The sequence below is a fragment of the Myotis yumanensis genome, unplaced genomic scaffold (genome assembly GCF_028538775.1).
Source record: "Myotis yumanensis isolate MYYU_CA2020_CCGP unplaced genomic scaffold, mMyoYum1.0.hap1 SCAF_14, whole genome shotgun sequence".
Classification (NCBI taxonomy): Eukaryota; Metazoa; Chordata; class Mammalia; order Chiroptera; family Vespertilionidae; genus Myotis; species Myotis yumanensis.
In genome coordinates, this window is record NW_027223765.1 from 7,334,005 (window position 1) to 7,348,790 (window position 14,786).

The 14,786-nt window shown below is 41.7% G+C and overlaps 1 protein-coding gene across 1 annotated transcript in view; it reads left to right on the forward strand.

Moving 5' to 3' along the window:
• The window catches only part of SCN11A (sodium voltage-gated channel alpha subunit 11), a 64,024-nt gene that overhangs the window by 30,401 nt on the left and 18,837 nt on the right, over positions 1 to 14,786 (forward strand). The window contains exons 13-18 of the mRNA XM_070391050.1: positions 2,988 to 3,155; positions 5,333 to 5,704; positions 7,892 to 8,317; positions 10,716 to 10,826; positions 11,791 to 11,905; positions 14,046 to 14,200. Coding sequence (XP_070247151.1) covers positions 2,988 to 3,155; positions 5,333 to 5,704; positions 7,892 to 8,317; positions 10,716 to 10,826; positions 11,791 to 11,905; positions 14,046 to 14,200 — 1,347 coding nt within the window. The remainder of the gene's footprint in view (positions 1 to 2,987; positions 3,156 to 5,332; positions 5,705 to 7,891; positions 8,318 to 10,715; positions 10,827 to 11,790; positions 11,906 to 14,045; positions 14,201 to 14,786) is intronic.

Here is a 14,786-nt window from a genome sequence, read left to right on the forward strand (position 1 = left end):
GATGAGTCAGGGCCTGGGTTTGCTTTCTGGGAAGGAGGTGTCTGGAGCTGGAGGGGTGGGGTGGGGGTAGGGTTTCATATGTTTCCATTCGGATGGATCTAGTCTTAGTTAGATTGGGTAAACTGAGATAAGAGAGTGTACTGCATAATTCCTGCAGAAGGCATTTTTCCCCAAAGGAAATTTAGTCTTCCAAATATCATAAATAACAAATAATTACTCATTGAATGTTCTAACCTAATTAGCTCATGAGTTAATAGGCTAAAAATCTTACCAAAATGTCTAGTCCTTTCTTCTTGAAGCGTTATTTTATTTTTCTAATTTAAAAATCAATACATGCTTTTTAAAATTTTAAATATAAGGGAAAATACAAACAAAAGAAATATAAAGAAAGTCATTTCCAATGGTTCTACTAGCAAAGATAATCATTATTTAGCATTGCTGAGTGTTTCCAGGCAGTATGTATGTATGTATATATGTATGCATGTATTTTTAATTCTTTTTTTACATTGATGAGAACCCACTGTACCTATTGAATCAGAAGTTGATCCACAGAGCTACTTCTATGCATCGAGTTTAGGATGGGGTAGAACTGGAGATGGGTACCTCTCACCCTTAGTCCCACATTCCTCCCAGGAGGACCAGGGCACCAGTGAGACTACAATGCAAGGTCAGACTTAAAGACAGTCTGTGTCTAAGTTCCTTTCCCCATACTGCCTTTCAGAAGAAATGCCCTGTGGGTGTGCATGAATCGCATTCAATTCCATGCTACATGATAAACCTAACACACACTATACCTTCTGACAGGTGAGGTCTTCTGGGCTCCAGGCTAGTGTATTCAGCTCTTTCCTGCTCAGGTACTCCAAAAATGGGCTGATGGTATTGTTTCACTTGGAAGCTGAATGCTGTACCTTCATGGCCATGCTTCCTACCTCAACAGTCGGCAGACCCATCTTTCAGCACCTTCTCCTGGTGGCTGGAGTTATTGGATAAGTTCCAGAGAATGCCCAAAGAACCCAGAGTCACCCCCCTGGACAGGGCTTTGCAATTGCAAAGGTGGTCTGTCCACCACTTTATCAGCCGGTCCAACTGTGGGAAGTGACAAAAGCCCCCTCTCAAATTTCCCACTGGCAAGGCATCCTGGATGTTGAGATGAAGCTGCATTTTCCAGTCAGAAGCTGGCTCATTAAATCACTTTCTTCTTCACTCTCTCCAGAGGCAGAAAGAAGCACAGGGATGTTGTTGGTGTCTGAGGACACAGGCAGCACCTGCACCCCAACTCCTGAAAACTGATGGGAAACTTGTAGCGCTGGCCACCTAGCCTGTGCTTCCATTCCATGTGCACCATGCCCTAGACACACAATACAAAGGTGGCAGCCACCCATCTATTATGTCCCTATGTTGCTGATGGAGGGGAGGCATGGGAGCCTTGAGTTCCAAAGAACACATCCAAACCTCCCTTCTCTGATGGGTGGACTTATAGGACTGGACTTGGAAATGGGCTCTCTAGGCTCCAGGAGTGCTCGAATCAGGGGAGTACATTAGGCTCCCAAGAGGCCATCCATAGCAGTGGAATTGGACTGCAAAACCAATGGTCCCAAGGCATCAGGGAGACTGTAGGGCTAGTCACCTACCGGTAAAGCCGGAAGGCGACAGGAGGAAGAGGAGCGTGTCAAAAGGGGACAGCACAGTGAACTAGAACAGGCAACACTGCCTGCCTTTGGGTACTGGGTGTGGCATTGGGCAGGGTAGACAGCAATATTTAAAGGGAAAAGATAGATATAAGCTTTGAATTTTATTTGCCACCCTTGATTTCTTTTTATTTGCCTATTATGGATTTATCTTTTCCTATCCTTTTAACTTATGTCATTTTATTTTAGGGATTTAAAAAATAAATCATAAGTAATTATTTATAAGAAACAGATCATGTTACTTTTAATAGGGAGAATCAATCAATAATGGGTGGTTGTTTTTTCCCAGAATTGTAGAGGAGAGAGTCTTATAACTGACAGCATTTTTAAAGACTTTAACCCTTTTTATATTTCCTTATCATTTTCATACTGTTGTTTTTCTCCTTTTTATTTCTGTGTGTGTGTGTGTGTGTGTGTGTGTGAAGGAGAATGTGCTGTTTGCTATGAGGATATGCTTTGATTATCTTCTGAAAGATAGTTTTGAATTTAGCTACTACTTATTCAACATTGTGCAAGTTTCTTAAGCCTGTATTTACCTGATTATCAAAAACAAGGCAAAAATTATTTTTCCCTATGGTGCTATAATTTAGCACTTTTAAAAAACTGTTACCTCTCCTTTTAATTCTTTGATATTTTGTTCTGGAATGAAGAGCCCTGCATTCTGAGTGAGTTTTTAGGGTTATATTCCAACTCACCAATCCTCCTTTCAACTATAATCAATCTAAGGTTTATCCTGTGAGTTGCTCAAAGATACTTTTCTGTCCCTAGTAATGTTTTTCAGTTCTCTGTTCTGGGCCCCTTTTAACTTTTTTTCTGATCAAGGTACTAAGATTGAGTGGTTAGGTGAGCTCCTCCTGGGTTCTGGTTTATGGAGGGCATTTTTCTTTAATTCGTAGAGGTGTTGTGTAGTTCCCCTTTTTGGAGTTCTTGCCCTTTGGTATTTTTAAAGAATTTAGCAGAATTAATTGATACTTCCTTTCATTCTGCCATCTACCAAGAAGCCAGCTTTGCTTTAATTTCAACAGAATGAGAAATACTTTTCCTCCATCCTGAGATGTCTGCGAGCTTGATAACATTGAACTGGGCACCAGGGAAGGGGGTGGAGAGAGAGCAAAGGTAGAGTAGGGTTCATGCTATAGCAGTTAAATATTTCTTTTCCATGGATTTTAGGGAATATTGTGCAACCAGGAGAATGCATTATATTTCTCTGTAACTCCTGTAATTCCCTGGAACCATTCTTAACGTGTGTGTGCAAAAAGAGGTGGCTTCCTTTTCCCACTTTTCTTTGTCTCAATGTAGGTTTTCACTGGCATTTTTATAGCAGAAATGTGCCTAAAAATCATCGCGCTCGATCCCTACCACTACTTTCGCCGAGGCTGGAACATTTTTGACAGCATTGTTGCTCTTCTGAGTTTTATAGATGTGGTGATGCCGCACAGTTTGCCAGTTTTCCGTTCCTTCAGAGTGGTGAGATACTTACTTTCTTATTTTGCTGAATAACTTAGCAGCCAGGATTGAAAAGAGTCTTCAGTGAGTTCAGCGACTAATTTGGATTAACGAGTTCATCTTATGTTAATCAGAGAACCCAAAATGTACTACTCTTCCTACTCAGGTCTTTAATAAATGCCCTTGGGAGTCCCAGGGGCCTTCTCTCAGCTGAACCCCTACTTTCCCCTCCACCCTTCCAAGATGAGCCTTTAGGCCACCAGTTGCAAAATATGTCTTATGGTGTCAGGACTATGCCCTTTGTCACCCCAGTGATCTCTTCCCCCACGGAGCTCTGAGCCAGGCATCCTCACTTCAGGGCTCACCAAGTGGGTTTAGACCCAGAGCCCAGGAAGGGGATGGGCACTGCTGGTGGCAGGCGCTTTCTCACAAGTCCCTCCTCAGGGCTGCCAGTGCCACATTCCACATGTCACAGCCATTGGAGGCATCCTGGCAACCTTAGCAGAGTATCTAATGTTAACTGACACAGGGAATGCTCAGAGATGAGGAAAGCACTGTCTTCAAGGAGCTATAGTGTAGGGATGATACAAGACAGGCCCAGAAATGACCATGAAGCAAAGTAGAGTATGACCAAGCCCACAAGAGGTCGGATAGAAATCTATAGAGAAATCACATCTGAGCGGGAAATAGGGAACCATAAAAGGTGGCCTTTTGTCCTCTCTCAAAGGTTAATTTGGCATGGATAGGATTTCTAAGCCTCTAGAGCAGTGGTTCTCAACCTTCCTAATGCCACGACCCTTTAATACAGTTCCTCATGTGGTGGTGACCCCCAATTTCATTGTTACAAATTGAACATAATTAAAGCATGGTGATTAATCACAAAACCAATATGTAATTATATATGTGTTTTCCGATGGTCTTAGGCGACCCCTGTGAAAGGGTCGTTCGATCCCCAAAGGGGTCGCGACCCACAGGTTGAGAACCGCTGCTCTAGAGTGAGACATTTGATTCTGCTACCTAAGTAAGTGTACATTTGATACTTGGGATATATCGGGAGAGCACACTGCTCAAAGCCGGGCATTATTAGGCTGCTCTGCTAAAGTTGCATGGGGGCTCAGGTGAGCAAAATTGCATTTGTTTTTACTATTGTTTAGGCTTATTACATCCACACGCTTAGCGAGGAACTCTGGCGTTATCCGCATATGAGATACAGTTTCCCCCAGCTCCACTCTGAGCAGACGGTGGTGGGACATAAGACGTTCTCTTGGGACATAAGACTTCCCGACCTGCAGTATTTCCACCCCCAGATAGTTGATACCTAACAAGAGTGTACTTTGGACTTAAACCACAGTTTATATTGAAAGTTAATATAAAAAATAACTTATGAAACTAGTTGCTGTGTTTTCTCCAAGGTTATTGCCTCTAACATATCTGTAAGGTTTCATGGAGGAAAATCCTCTTTGGAAAAAAGTGTGTGTGTTTTGAGTAACCGATTGCCCGTCCTCTCGTGAGTAAAAACATCATATGACATTCATCATTGTCATAAAGTTTAGATTCAGACTTGTGTTCTGAACGATATAGTGCAGGAGTTAGCAAACTTGTTCTTCAAAAGGCCAAATGCTAAATATCGTTGGCCTTACAGGCCTTACAGGTCATGTGGTCTCTGTGAAAACCATTCAGCTTTGTCATTGTAACAAATGTAGTCCTAGATGTTTGAGAATGAATGGAGGCGGCTGCGTTCCAATAAAACTGTACAAATATGGAAATTTGAATTTCATATAATTTTTATGTGTCATAAAATTATCCTTCTCTTGATTATTTTCCAACCATTTAAACATGTAGAAAATGTCCTTACCTCTCAGGCCATACAAAACAGGCAGTGGGTTTTTTGCCTCAGATACATATTTTATATAACAAGCATGTATGCTCAGTTCCATCATCATGCCCCCAAAGTCTTTATCATTTAAAAATAACTAGAACAAAATATTTTCATTTTTAAAACCAAAGTAGATACAGGTGAGTATCGGATTGGGATATGGAGTTGGTGGCAATGTTTAGTATGGCTTGGTTTTGAAAAGATTTTTGAAAGTCATAAATGCTGTGGCTTGAGACCATGTCATTTGTTTTGTGACTGAACAGATAGAATTTGTCCTTAACTGGCTTTTCTTCCATTTTTTGTTCATTGTCTGTATCTACAGCTGAGGGTCTTCAAGTTAGCAAAATCTTGGCCAACTTTAAACACACTGATTAAGATCATAGGCCACTCTGTTGGAGCCCTTGGAAACCTGACTGTGGTCCTGGCCATTGTGATCTTTATTTTCTCAGTAGTTGGCATGCAGCTGTTTGGCTCTAGTTTCAGTTGCTTAAAGAAAGATCCAAAACCCTGTGATTCTACGACATCCTCATGTTTTCGACGCTGGCACATGGGGGATTTCTACCACTCCTTCCTGGTGGTGTTCCGCATCCTCTGCGGGGAATGGATCGAGAACATGTGGGAATGTATGATGGAAGCTAATAAATACCTGTGCATTGTTGTCTTCTTGTTGATCATGGTGATAGGAAAACTCGTGGTGAGTGTCTTAGACTTTTTAACATGAAAATACATGAACTAAAGAAACACATTAGCTTCTTTTGCAACATTTCACTAGTGATATTCTTATTCTAAACAGAATATTATGATATTATATAATATTAGTAATTTGTGTTTGAATTTGGCTTAAGGCAAGTATGATAAGCATGAAACAAAACCTCCTTGTCACAATAGTGCTTGTGTTGACTGATGTCCCAATAGCTATTCTACCCCAGATGATTATTCTAAGATAATCATCATATTCTCTTTGCCAGTGATTGGCTGAGGGAGGGGTTTGTGACTAAATTTGGTCAATATGGTGTAAAGGGATGTCCACTGAGGAAGGTTTCTTATTCTTTTAAAAAAATTATCTATCTATCTATCAGTCATTGATTTCAGAGAGGAAGGGAGAGGGACAGATAGATAGAAACATCAATGATGAAAGAGAATCATTGATGGGTTGCCTTCTGCACGCCCCCTACTGGGGATCGAGCCCACAACCCAGGCATGTGTCCTTGACCAGAATCAAACTTGGGACCCTTCAGTCGACAGGCCGATGCTCTATCCACTGATCCAAACCGGCTAGGGCAGGTTTCTTATTCTTAAAGAAGAAGAAAAAGGGACAAGGGAACAAATGGTATTTTTACTTCCTCTGGGCCATTTTATGACAGGGATTCTGGATAGAACTGTAAACATGCAGCCACCAGAAGAACCAGATAAGGCAAAACCAGCACTGAGGAAGGTAGAGAGAAAAGATGTAACAACATGTCTACCTGTCATAACTAGGTCCCTGTTTTATTTTCAAACTTCTGGTTATATTGCATTTCCTTATTGTGTAAGCTGACTTGAGTTTGTTACTTGCAGTTGGAAGCATAGGTATTTATGGAGTGGCTAATTAGGCATCTACCAGTGAGGGTGTGAAGAGACAGGAGACACCCAAGGACACCTGAGCTGGGGCTATGGTGCAAATATAATTAGGTATCTGCACATGGTAGTTTATCCTAAGAACCCAAGGAGAGTGTAGATAGACAGTGAGTGATACAAAAGTTCAGGAAAGCAGGACACCACCAATGGGAGTGGGGAAGGGATCATTAAGAGATGATTTGTGTAAGATATGGTACTTGAGAATGGCATTTAAGAGGCAAGGAGAACTGAGCAGATAGAGAAGAACTTGAGCAAAGATCCAGAGTTGGAAATTCTCACGGTGAAGCTTAAAAATATTGGTTAGACCCATTCACACCCACCAGACATCTCCCTGAAGGATGTATATTTTTGAGTTGGTGCGAGCCACAAAGGAGTTTGAGGAGGTAAAGGTGATGAATTAGGGGTGTGTAAATGTAAGCAAAAATCCCAAGTAGGGCCGAAACCGGTTTGGCTCAGTGGATAGAGCGTCGGCCTGCGGACTGAATGGTCCCAGGTTCTATTCTTGTCAAGGGCATGTACCTGGGTTGTGGGCACATCCCCAGTGGGAGATGTGCAGGAGGCAGCTGATCGATGTTTCTCTCTCATCGATGTTTCTAACTCTCTATCTCTCTCCCTTCCTCTCTGTAAAAAATCAATAAAATATATTAAAAAAAAAAATCCCAAGTAGGGAGCAGTGGAGATGATCTGAATTTAAAGTGATACGTGCTTCAATAGACGAGTTGTAGATTTGATTCAAACCCTTCTGCCTTAGCGCCAGTACTTGCTGCAGTTCAGGCAGTGGGATCTAAAGAGCCTGCACAAAGTACACCAAGTCTCAGATTTTGCAAACAGGAGAGGACCCCACAGCAATCTTAGACATCAGGCCCATATCCCGGTGGGCAATTCCAACGTAAGTGTCCAAGATTATGATTCTGGCTGATTCACAAGGAATATACTTTTGATTATACCACATGGTAAAAATGTTCTGCTTTCCTCTGGCCAGAGTCTACAATAGGTATTGCTTATATGTAGATAAGCTGGATTTGGCTGTTTGTACCCCTTAACATCAGTTTTTCTTTTGTCTTATCTTGCTATCTCGATTACTCCTCAATCTCTTCTCTTTTTATTTATTTTATAGATGAAATTTCTTGAGAAATAGAAGGACATAGAAATCTCATTTGATTTGGTTTTGGGTCTTGGGGAAAATTGTACTGGAAACCTACTGTGTCCTTTCGTTTGCTAAATTGTCCATTCTGCTTGTGCCCCCACTCCAACCCCTCCCCAGGTACTCAACCTCTTCATTGCCTTGCTGCTCAATTCCTTCAGCAATGAGGAGAGGGATGGAAACTTGGAGGGAGAGTCCAGGAAAACCAAAGTCCAGTTAGCCCTGGATCGTTTCCACCGGGCTTTCCGTTTTGTGATACATACGCTGCAGCAATTTTGTCGCAAACGATGCAGGAGGCAGAAGTTACCAAAGCAAAAAGAGGTGACAGAAAGCTCTTCTGCAGAGAACAAAGACGTCATTTCCCTGGTCACAGAGATTAAAAGAGGCCCAGAGACCTGGGAAGAGTCTAGTGTACTAACTCCTGCACCAAAACCCTTGAGTGTTAGGCCCGATCGGACTTGGTTGGCCCCACTTGCAGAGGAAGAAGATATTCGATCTCCTGTAGACAATGAACAGCCTGTCACACAACCCGAGTCTGGGGAGCAGGTATGAAGGTTCACACAGAGGTTGACTTAGAGGTTGTGCAGAGCTAGAGTTGCTACAGGGCACTGGCTGCACTGTGCATGGATAATAAGGGGAGAATATGTGGTGGCTGCCCCTCAATGCCATGTGCCCATCCCAGGGCTGTGCTGATCATGGCCCTGTACATGTGGCACCGATGAGAGGTGTTGGAGGAGCTCAGAGGGGAGCGAGATCAGAGTACACTGGGGCAACAGGAGAATCAAGTGCCTTTAGTTGATCCCTAAAAGAATTTGGATTGGATAAAAGGTGAGGATAAAAGGTGTAAAGTGAAGTGAATAGCATAGAAAAAGAGACAGTGATAGGAAAAAACTCCGAAGGGTCTTGGGGAAAATTGTTCTGGAAACCTACAATATCCTCTCGTTTGCGAAATTGTCCATTCCGCTTGTGCCCCTACTCCAACCCCTCCCCGGGTACTCAACCTCTTCATTGCCTTGCTGATGTCTGCAGGGATCAGTGGTGGGGCTCATAGGTGAGGAGTGGTGGGTGATAAGGGCTGTCAATTCCTTTTACCCATATGCTGCACCTTTATAATTGCCCCATAGGTCTTGGGTATTCCCTTCTGAGTTATTTTCCCTCCATATTTTTCTCTTTGCTTTTTTCTTTTGGAGGTGTCTGTGCAGATATCCTCAAGCTCAGAGATTCTTTCCTTAGCTGTGTCCAGTCTACTAAAGCCCATCAGTGGCATTCTTCGTTTTTGTTACATTTTTTACCTCTAGTGTTTTTTTTGTTCTTTCTTAGAATTTCCATTTCTCTGATTAAATTGTCTGTGTATTCTCACATGCTGTCTACTGTATCCATCAGAGCCCTTAGCATTTTAATCATGTTGTTTTAAGTTCCTGGTCTGATTAAATTGAACATCTTTGCCATATTGAGTCTGGTTCTGATGCCTGCTCTGCCTCTTCAAACTACATTTTTTGCCTTTTAGTATGTGTTGTAGCTTTTTTTTTCATACTTGGACATGATGTATTGGTAATGAAAGTGCTGTAAATAGGCCTTTAGTTATATGTTGGTGAGGTGGGGGCGGGGGGCGGGGAACGGAAGAGATCTATCAGAGAGGAAAAGGGAGAGGGAAGAATTCACAAGTATATGGAAATTAAGCAAAACATTCTTAAATAATCAAGTCAAAGAAGAAATCACAAAAATATTTTAAATACTTAAAGGTAAATAGAAATGAAAATATCATATGCCAAAATTGTTCATCTTCGGTGGGAAGATCTGTCACTCACTTTAAGTTCTCTGATGTCTTCAATGGATGTTTATAAGTCATCCATTTCAGAATCAAGTCTTATATAGCCAATTTTGGATTATTGTCAAATAGTGGTACTAAGCATATTGCATATCCAGTCACTGAACCAGTGGGTTCCTTTGCTCAGGTCCTATTTCTGAGGCCTCCTTAGGTGTGAAGCTTTGTATAATCATAACTCCAAGCATTGGCCAGAGCTTATTTTGGCTCCCTCTCTAAAGTTCAAGAACTTCAACCCAGCAGTTGAAGTTTCAAGCTTTGGACATAGTTATGGTTCTGATCCTCACAGAGGGCACTTTTAGCCATTTACCTACTATGTGCTTTAAGTTGTTACTATTTTATATTTCTGTTCTCTGTCTGGTCCATAGGTATATTTACCTGTTTTTGTGTGTGTATGTTTGTGGGTGTGTGTCTGTGTGTGTTATTACATGTGTTCAAAAGGAGAAGTGTTCTTAAATCATGACCTTGCAGTGTCAGATTCACTGGAACTCTCACATAGATTTTTGGATAAAACCCTCACCTAAAGTGTGACTTCACATCCTTTTTGGATATCCCTGCAAGTCATCAGACACAATTTCTATTTATTTATTTATTTTTTATAATTTATTTTTACGTCGTAATACATTTTCATATTTTCTTTTGTGCCTTTTGATTTTGATAAGCCAACCTATTTTCCAAAAATTTCTTCTAACTTTTTTACTCATCTATTTTTACATCAAATTATGAATTTTAATTTTTACTATATTCTGGTATTGTATTAATTTTTCAGGGGTAGCTAATTATACCAATACCATTTATTAAGTAATTTATTATTTAGCTGTGAATTGAAAGGCCACATTAAGTTTTACCTCTGAAGTTTTTGGTGAATATTGTGCCAGAACCATATTATGATTATATTACTTCTGAGTAAATTTTGTTATCTGTTTTCTATAGTATTTTCTCCAGATTTGTTTTATGTTGAGGTTTTCCACAAACAGTTTTAAAAACTGAAAAGAAAGAGAATAACAATGTCGCAATTTTCATAACAAATAGAAAACCAAAGAAAATGCAGTCTTGTTTCATCTCAAGCGAGATTTCCAGGAGGAATATTAATTCTACTCTGGTCTTCTCTGTATTCAGGCCTATGAGCTCGATCAGAAGGACAAGTCCACCAGTCTAAGAGTTCAAAATGTGGAAATTGAGGTGTTCTCTGAAGATGATCCTTATATATCAGTACAGAATACCCGAAAGGTAATTTCCCCAGCATGTTTCCAGAAGGAACATGTGGCATGATCATCCATACACCTTCTCTAAGAGAGCCATTGTGGAAAATATCAAGACTAGTGCAGAGAAAACTTCTAGGGTCACATCTTAAGCAAAGGTCTATACCAAGGCTTCTAAACCTCTCCACTATGACATTTGGGGCAGGATAATTCTTTGTTGTGGTGGGCTGTTCTGTGTATTTTAGGATGTTTAGAAGCATCCTTGGCCTCTACTCTCTAGATCCCAGTAGCATTCCCCAGTTGTGAAAATAAAAAATTTCTCTAGACTTTGCCAAAATATCTCCTGGAGGGGGAAATCATTGAGAACCACTGGTGTAGGCCTATTATTCCAGGAGTTGGGATAGCTGAATATTACAGTCTCAGTAAAGTAGCCTTCTCATCATCACCTGGCTTCCCTGTTTGGGGTTAGGCAGCTGATCAGGGGTATGATTTGAAGAAAGGAAAAGGTTGAGATACTATGTCTTTATACTCCTTCCCTTTCCTCCACCAGGGGAGAGCAATTAGAGAATTCTCTCCTGAAGTCAGGGCTGGTCAGAGCATTTGGAAAAGGACCCAATAAGAGGGATACTTTCTTTTTTTAAAAAAATATATTTTATTGATTTTTTACAGAGAGGAAGGGAGAGAGATAGAGAGTTAGAAACATTGATCAGCTGCCTCCTGCACACCCCCTACTGGGGATGTGCCCGCAACCAAGGTACATGCCCTTGACCGGAATCGAACCTGGGACCCTTAAGTCCGCAAGCCAACGCTCTATCCACTGAGCCAAACCAACCAGGGCAAGGGATACTTTCTTGATTCCCCTCATACCTAGAAGCCTTTGCCTGGTTAGTTTCATACCTAAAAAGTCATATTTTTTATAAGGTATTAGGTACTTCCATGGTGAGAGAGGGTGTTGATAAATGATTCTTCCTTTCCTTTGTTCTGATGCACAGAAGTCTGATACTATCAGTGTGCTCTCAGAATGTAGCACCATTGACCTGCAAGATCCCTTTAGGCGGATACCTGAAATGGTTCCCCAAAAGGAACCAGAGAGATGTTTTCCCAAAGGTAAGTGGTAGTATTCCTGCATCCAACTCACAGAATATTTGGATGGGATTCTGTTATTCTTGAAGTTCGGTGGTTTTGATATATTCATTTTTTCTACTTCAACTGGAGACAAAAGTGAAGAGAGGTCACTCATAGGTTCTTGGGGTCATTATCAGGTCTAGTCTTGATTAGGGTAGGCTCAGATTACAGAGACTAACAACCAGGGTAAGAACTCCAGAAAACTTTCCAGAAAGCCCAGTGAGCCAATATGTCCACCACTTTGTAGAGTCCCCAGTACATCAGTTGTCAGGATATACTTGAGTCATAGAGTAAAAGTACTTGACTGTAAGTTTAGGGTTGACTAAAACCCCTGCCAGGCCTTCAACTCATTCCTCAAAATTCTTCTCTGGACACAGGATAACATTGTAGCTAAGAGCTTCGTCTCTGGAGCCAGACTGCCTGAGCTCAAATTCTGGCTTCTCTATGTTTAATTTCATTAACCTCTCTGTGCCTCATTTACAAAATGTTAATAATAATAGTACCTGCGGAAAGGGTTGTTATAGGTCTGAAATGAATGAATATAAATCACGTAGAAGAGTGCCTGGCACATAATAAGCAATCAACAAATGCAGCATTTTCTGATTCCCTGAGTGGATGTAATGGTTTCTCCCTGTGTGCCTTCATTATTTTCTGTATTCATTGAGGGGAATTTATTTCTGTCCGTCTCTCCCATGAGGTTCTTAAACACAAAAGCAATATTATTGTATCTCTATTGTGAGAATAGAACCTGCCCTGATTATGGGCTCAATAAATGTTAAGCACATAAATAAGTAACTTAACAAATGAATAAATGAATCTAAAAATTAAAAATTTCTCCATCAGTTTTGGGCTAGGCTGGGTTCAAAAGGAATACTAAGAATGGGTTTTAGTATTGTTTGACAGCTCTAAAGCTGCCCAGGGGGTCAGAGGTCAGGCTAGGGCTAGATTGCTATTCTCTTGACTTCCATTTGGACTGGTCCTTGAGGTATGGAGAGGATGTCAGCAATGAAGATGGAGGCAAAAGGGGGGGATGGTTCTAGAAGAAGAGGGGAGTAGGGTAAGAGAAATACAATTTTAGGAAAATTAACTTATTGATGTTCTGAAAGATGGAGAGAGGTAAGGGGCAGACTGAGGAGACCTCACAGTGATTTAGGAAGATGATGAGAAAAGGAGTGGAATGCTGCAGTCACCATGAAGTAATAAGCATCCACAGAATTAGGAGGAGTGGAGGAGGAGACAAGGTGAAAAGGTGATGTGATTCATCTAGATGGCTTGTGTGTGTTGGGACCAAATGCTCAGCTATTTGTAAGTATCTTGACAATTGATCAAACTCTTCCATGGGTGGTTGACAAAGCCTGTGTCCATCCATGCCTCGTTCCCTGCAGTTCTTAGGACACTGTTTACTATTGCCAAAAACATTGCTGCATAACAAACAACCATAAGACCTCAGTAGCACACAGTGATAAACATGATTCAGCTCATCTAGGCTGGCTGTTCCTGCTGATCTTGGCTGCTTTATTCATGTGAGTGGTACTGACTAGGAGTTGGCTGATCTAGCCTGGGTTTAACTGCAATGTGGCTTTGTGTAACATGTCTGTCCTCTTCCTGGAACCAGTTAGCTGACCTGAATACACCTTTCTTTAAAAAAAAAATGGGGTGGGTTTATTGATTTCAGAGAGGAAGGGAGAGGGAGAGAGAGCTAGAAACATCAATGATGAGAGAAAATCATTGATCGGCTGCCTTCTGCACACCCTCCACTGGGGATCGAGCCCAGAACCCTGGCATATGCCCTGACCAGGAATTGGAACTGTGACCTTCTGGATCATAGGTTGATGCTCAGCCACTGAGCCACAACAGCCTGACATATACACCTTTCTTAAGTAGATAGAGGAGAGCAGGTGGAAACATGCAAGGCTGCTTAGGGTCTAGGCTCAGAACTGACTCACTCTGCTCTATTGGCCAAATCAAGTGACACAGCCAAGCCTAGATTCAAAGGGTTGGAAAAAGACTCTACCTCTTTAGTGTAAGGAATTGCAAAATCACACAGTAAGGGGCATGTGTACAGGGAGGGTTGGGTTGTTAATGTACTTTTACTACAGACACTAATGGGCGTTCCTTGTAGGCCTGGTTTGCTGCTCCAAGTGCTGTGCTGTGAACAAAAGAAAGTCCCCCTGGATCCTTTGGTGGAACCTGCGGAAAACCTGCTACCAAATAGTGAAACACAGCTGGTTTGAGAGCTTTATTATCTTTGTGATTCTGCTGAGCAGTGGGGCATTGGTAAATGATCATATCTTGTGGGGACATTGGGGAACAAGGCAGCTGGGGGAGCTCCATTCTGACTTTACCTTCATGGGGCTGTGAATGTGGGGGGAATAGGCACAAGTGGGATCTTTACTGCTGGTTCCCCTTGTGGATAGGATTTTGCAGAACAACTTCTGAAGTCATGCTGCAAGTGGGAAGACCCCGGGCCAAAGGCACTTTACCCACAGGGAATCATGACCCAACCTAGCACTCTAACGTGGCCCCTGAAGTCTGGTCCTTTACCCCAGGTCTGTCTGTCATTCTTGGAGGATTTCTAGACATTTCACTATATCCTACCAGTTTCCTCCTTTAGACAGCAGCACTCCTACTCTCTTTTTTCTTGAAGACCATAATGCTGCTTTCTTAAAGATAAAATGTGAGGAGAAGGCTACAGGGACTGGATGAGGGAATACTAGCTGCCTTGGTGTTTTCCATCACTTACAATCCCTCGAGAGGAGAGACAGAGAGATGCCGCTTTATGTGCATGGCAGATCCTTCCAAACCGAGGTATCTTGCGTCCCAGTGAGATTTGGAAATAACTGAATCCATCACCCTCCAGAAC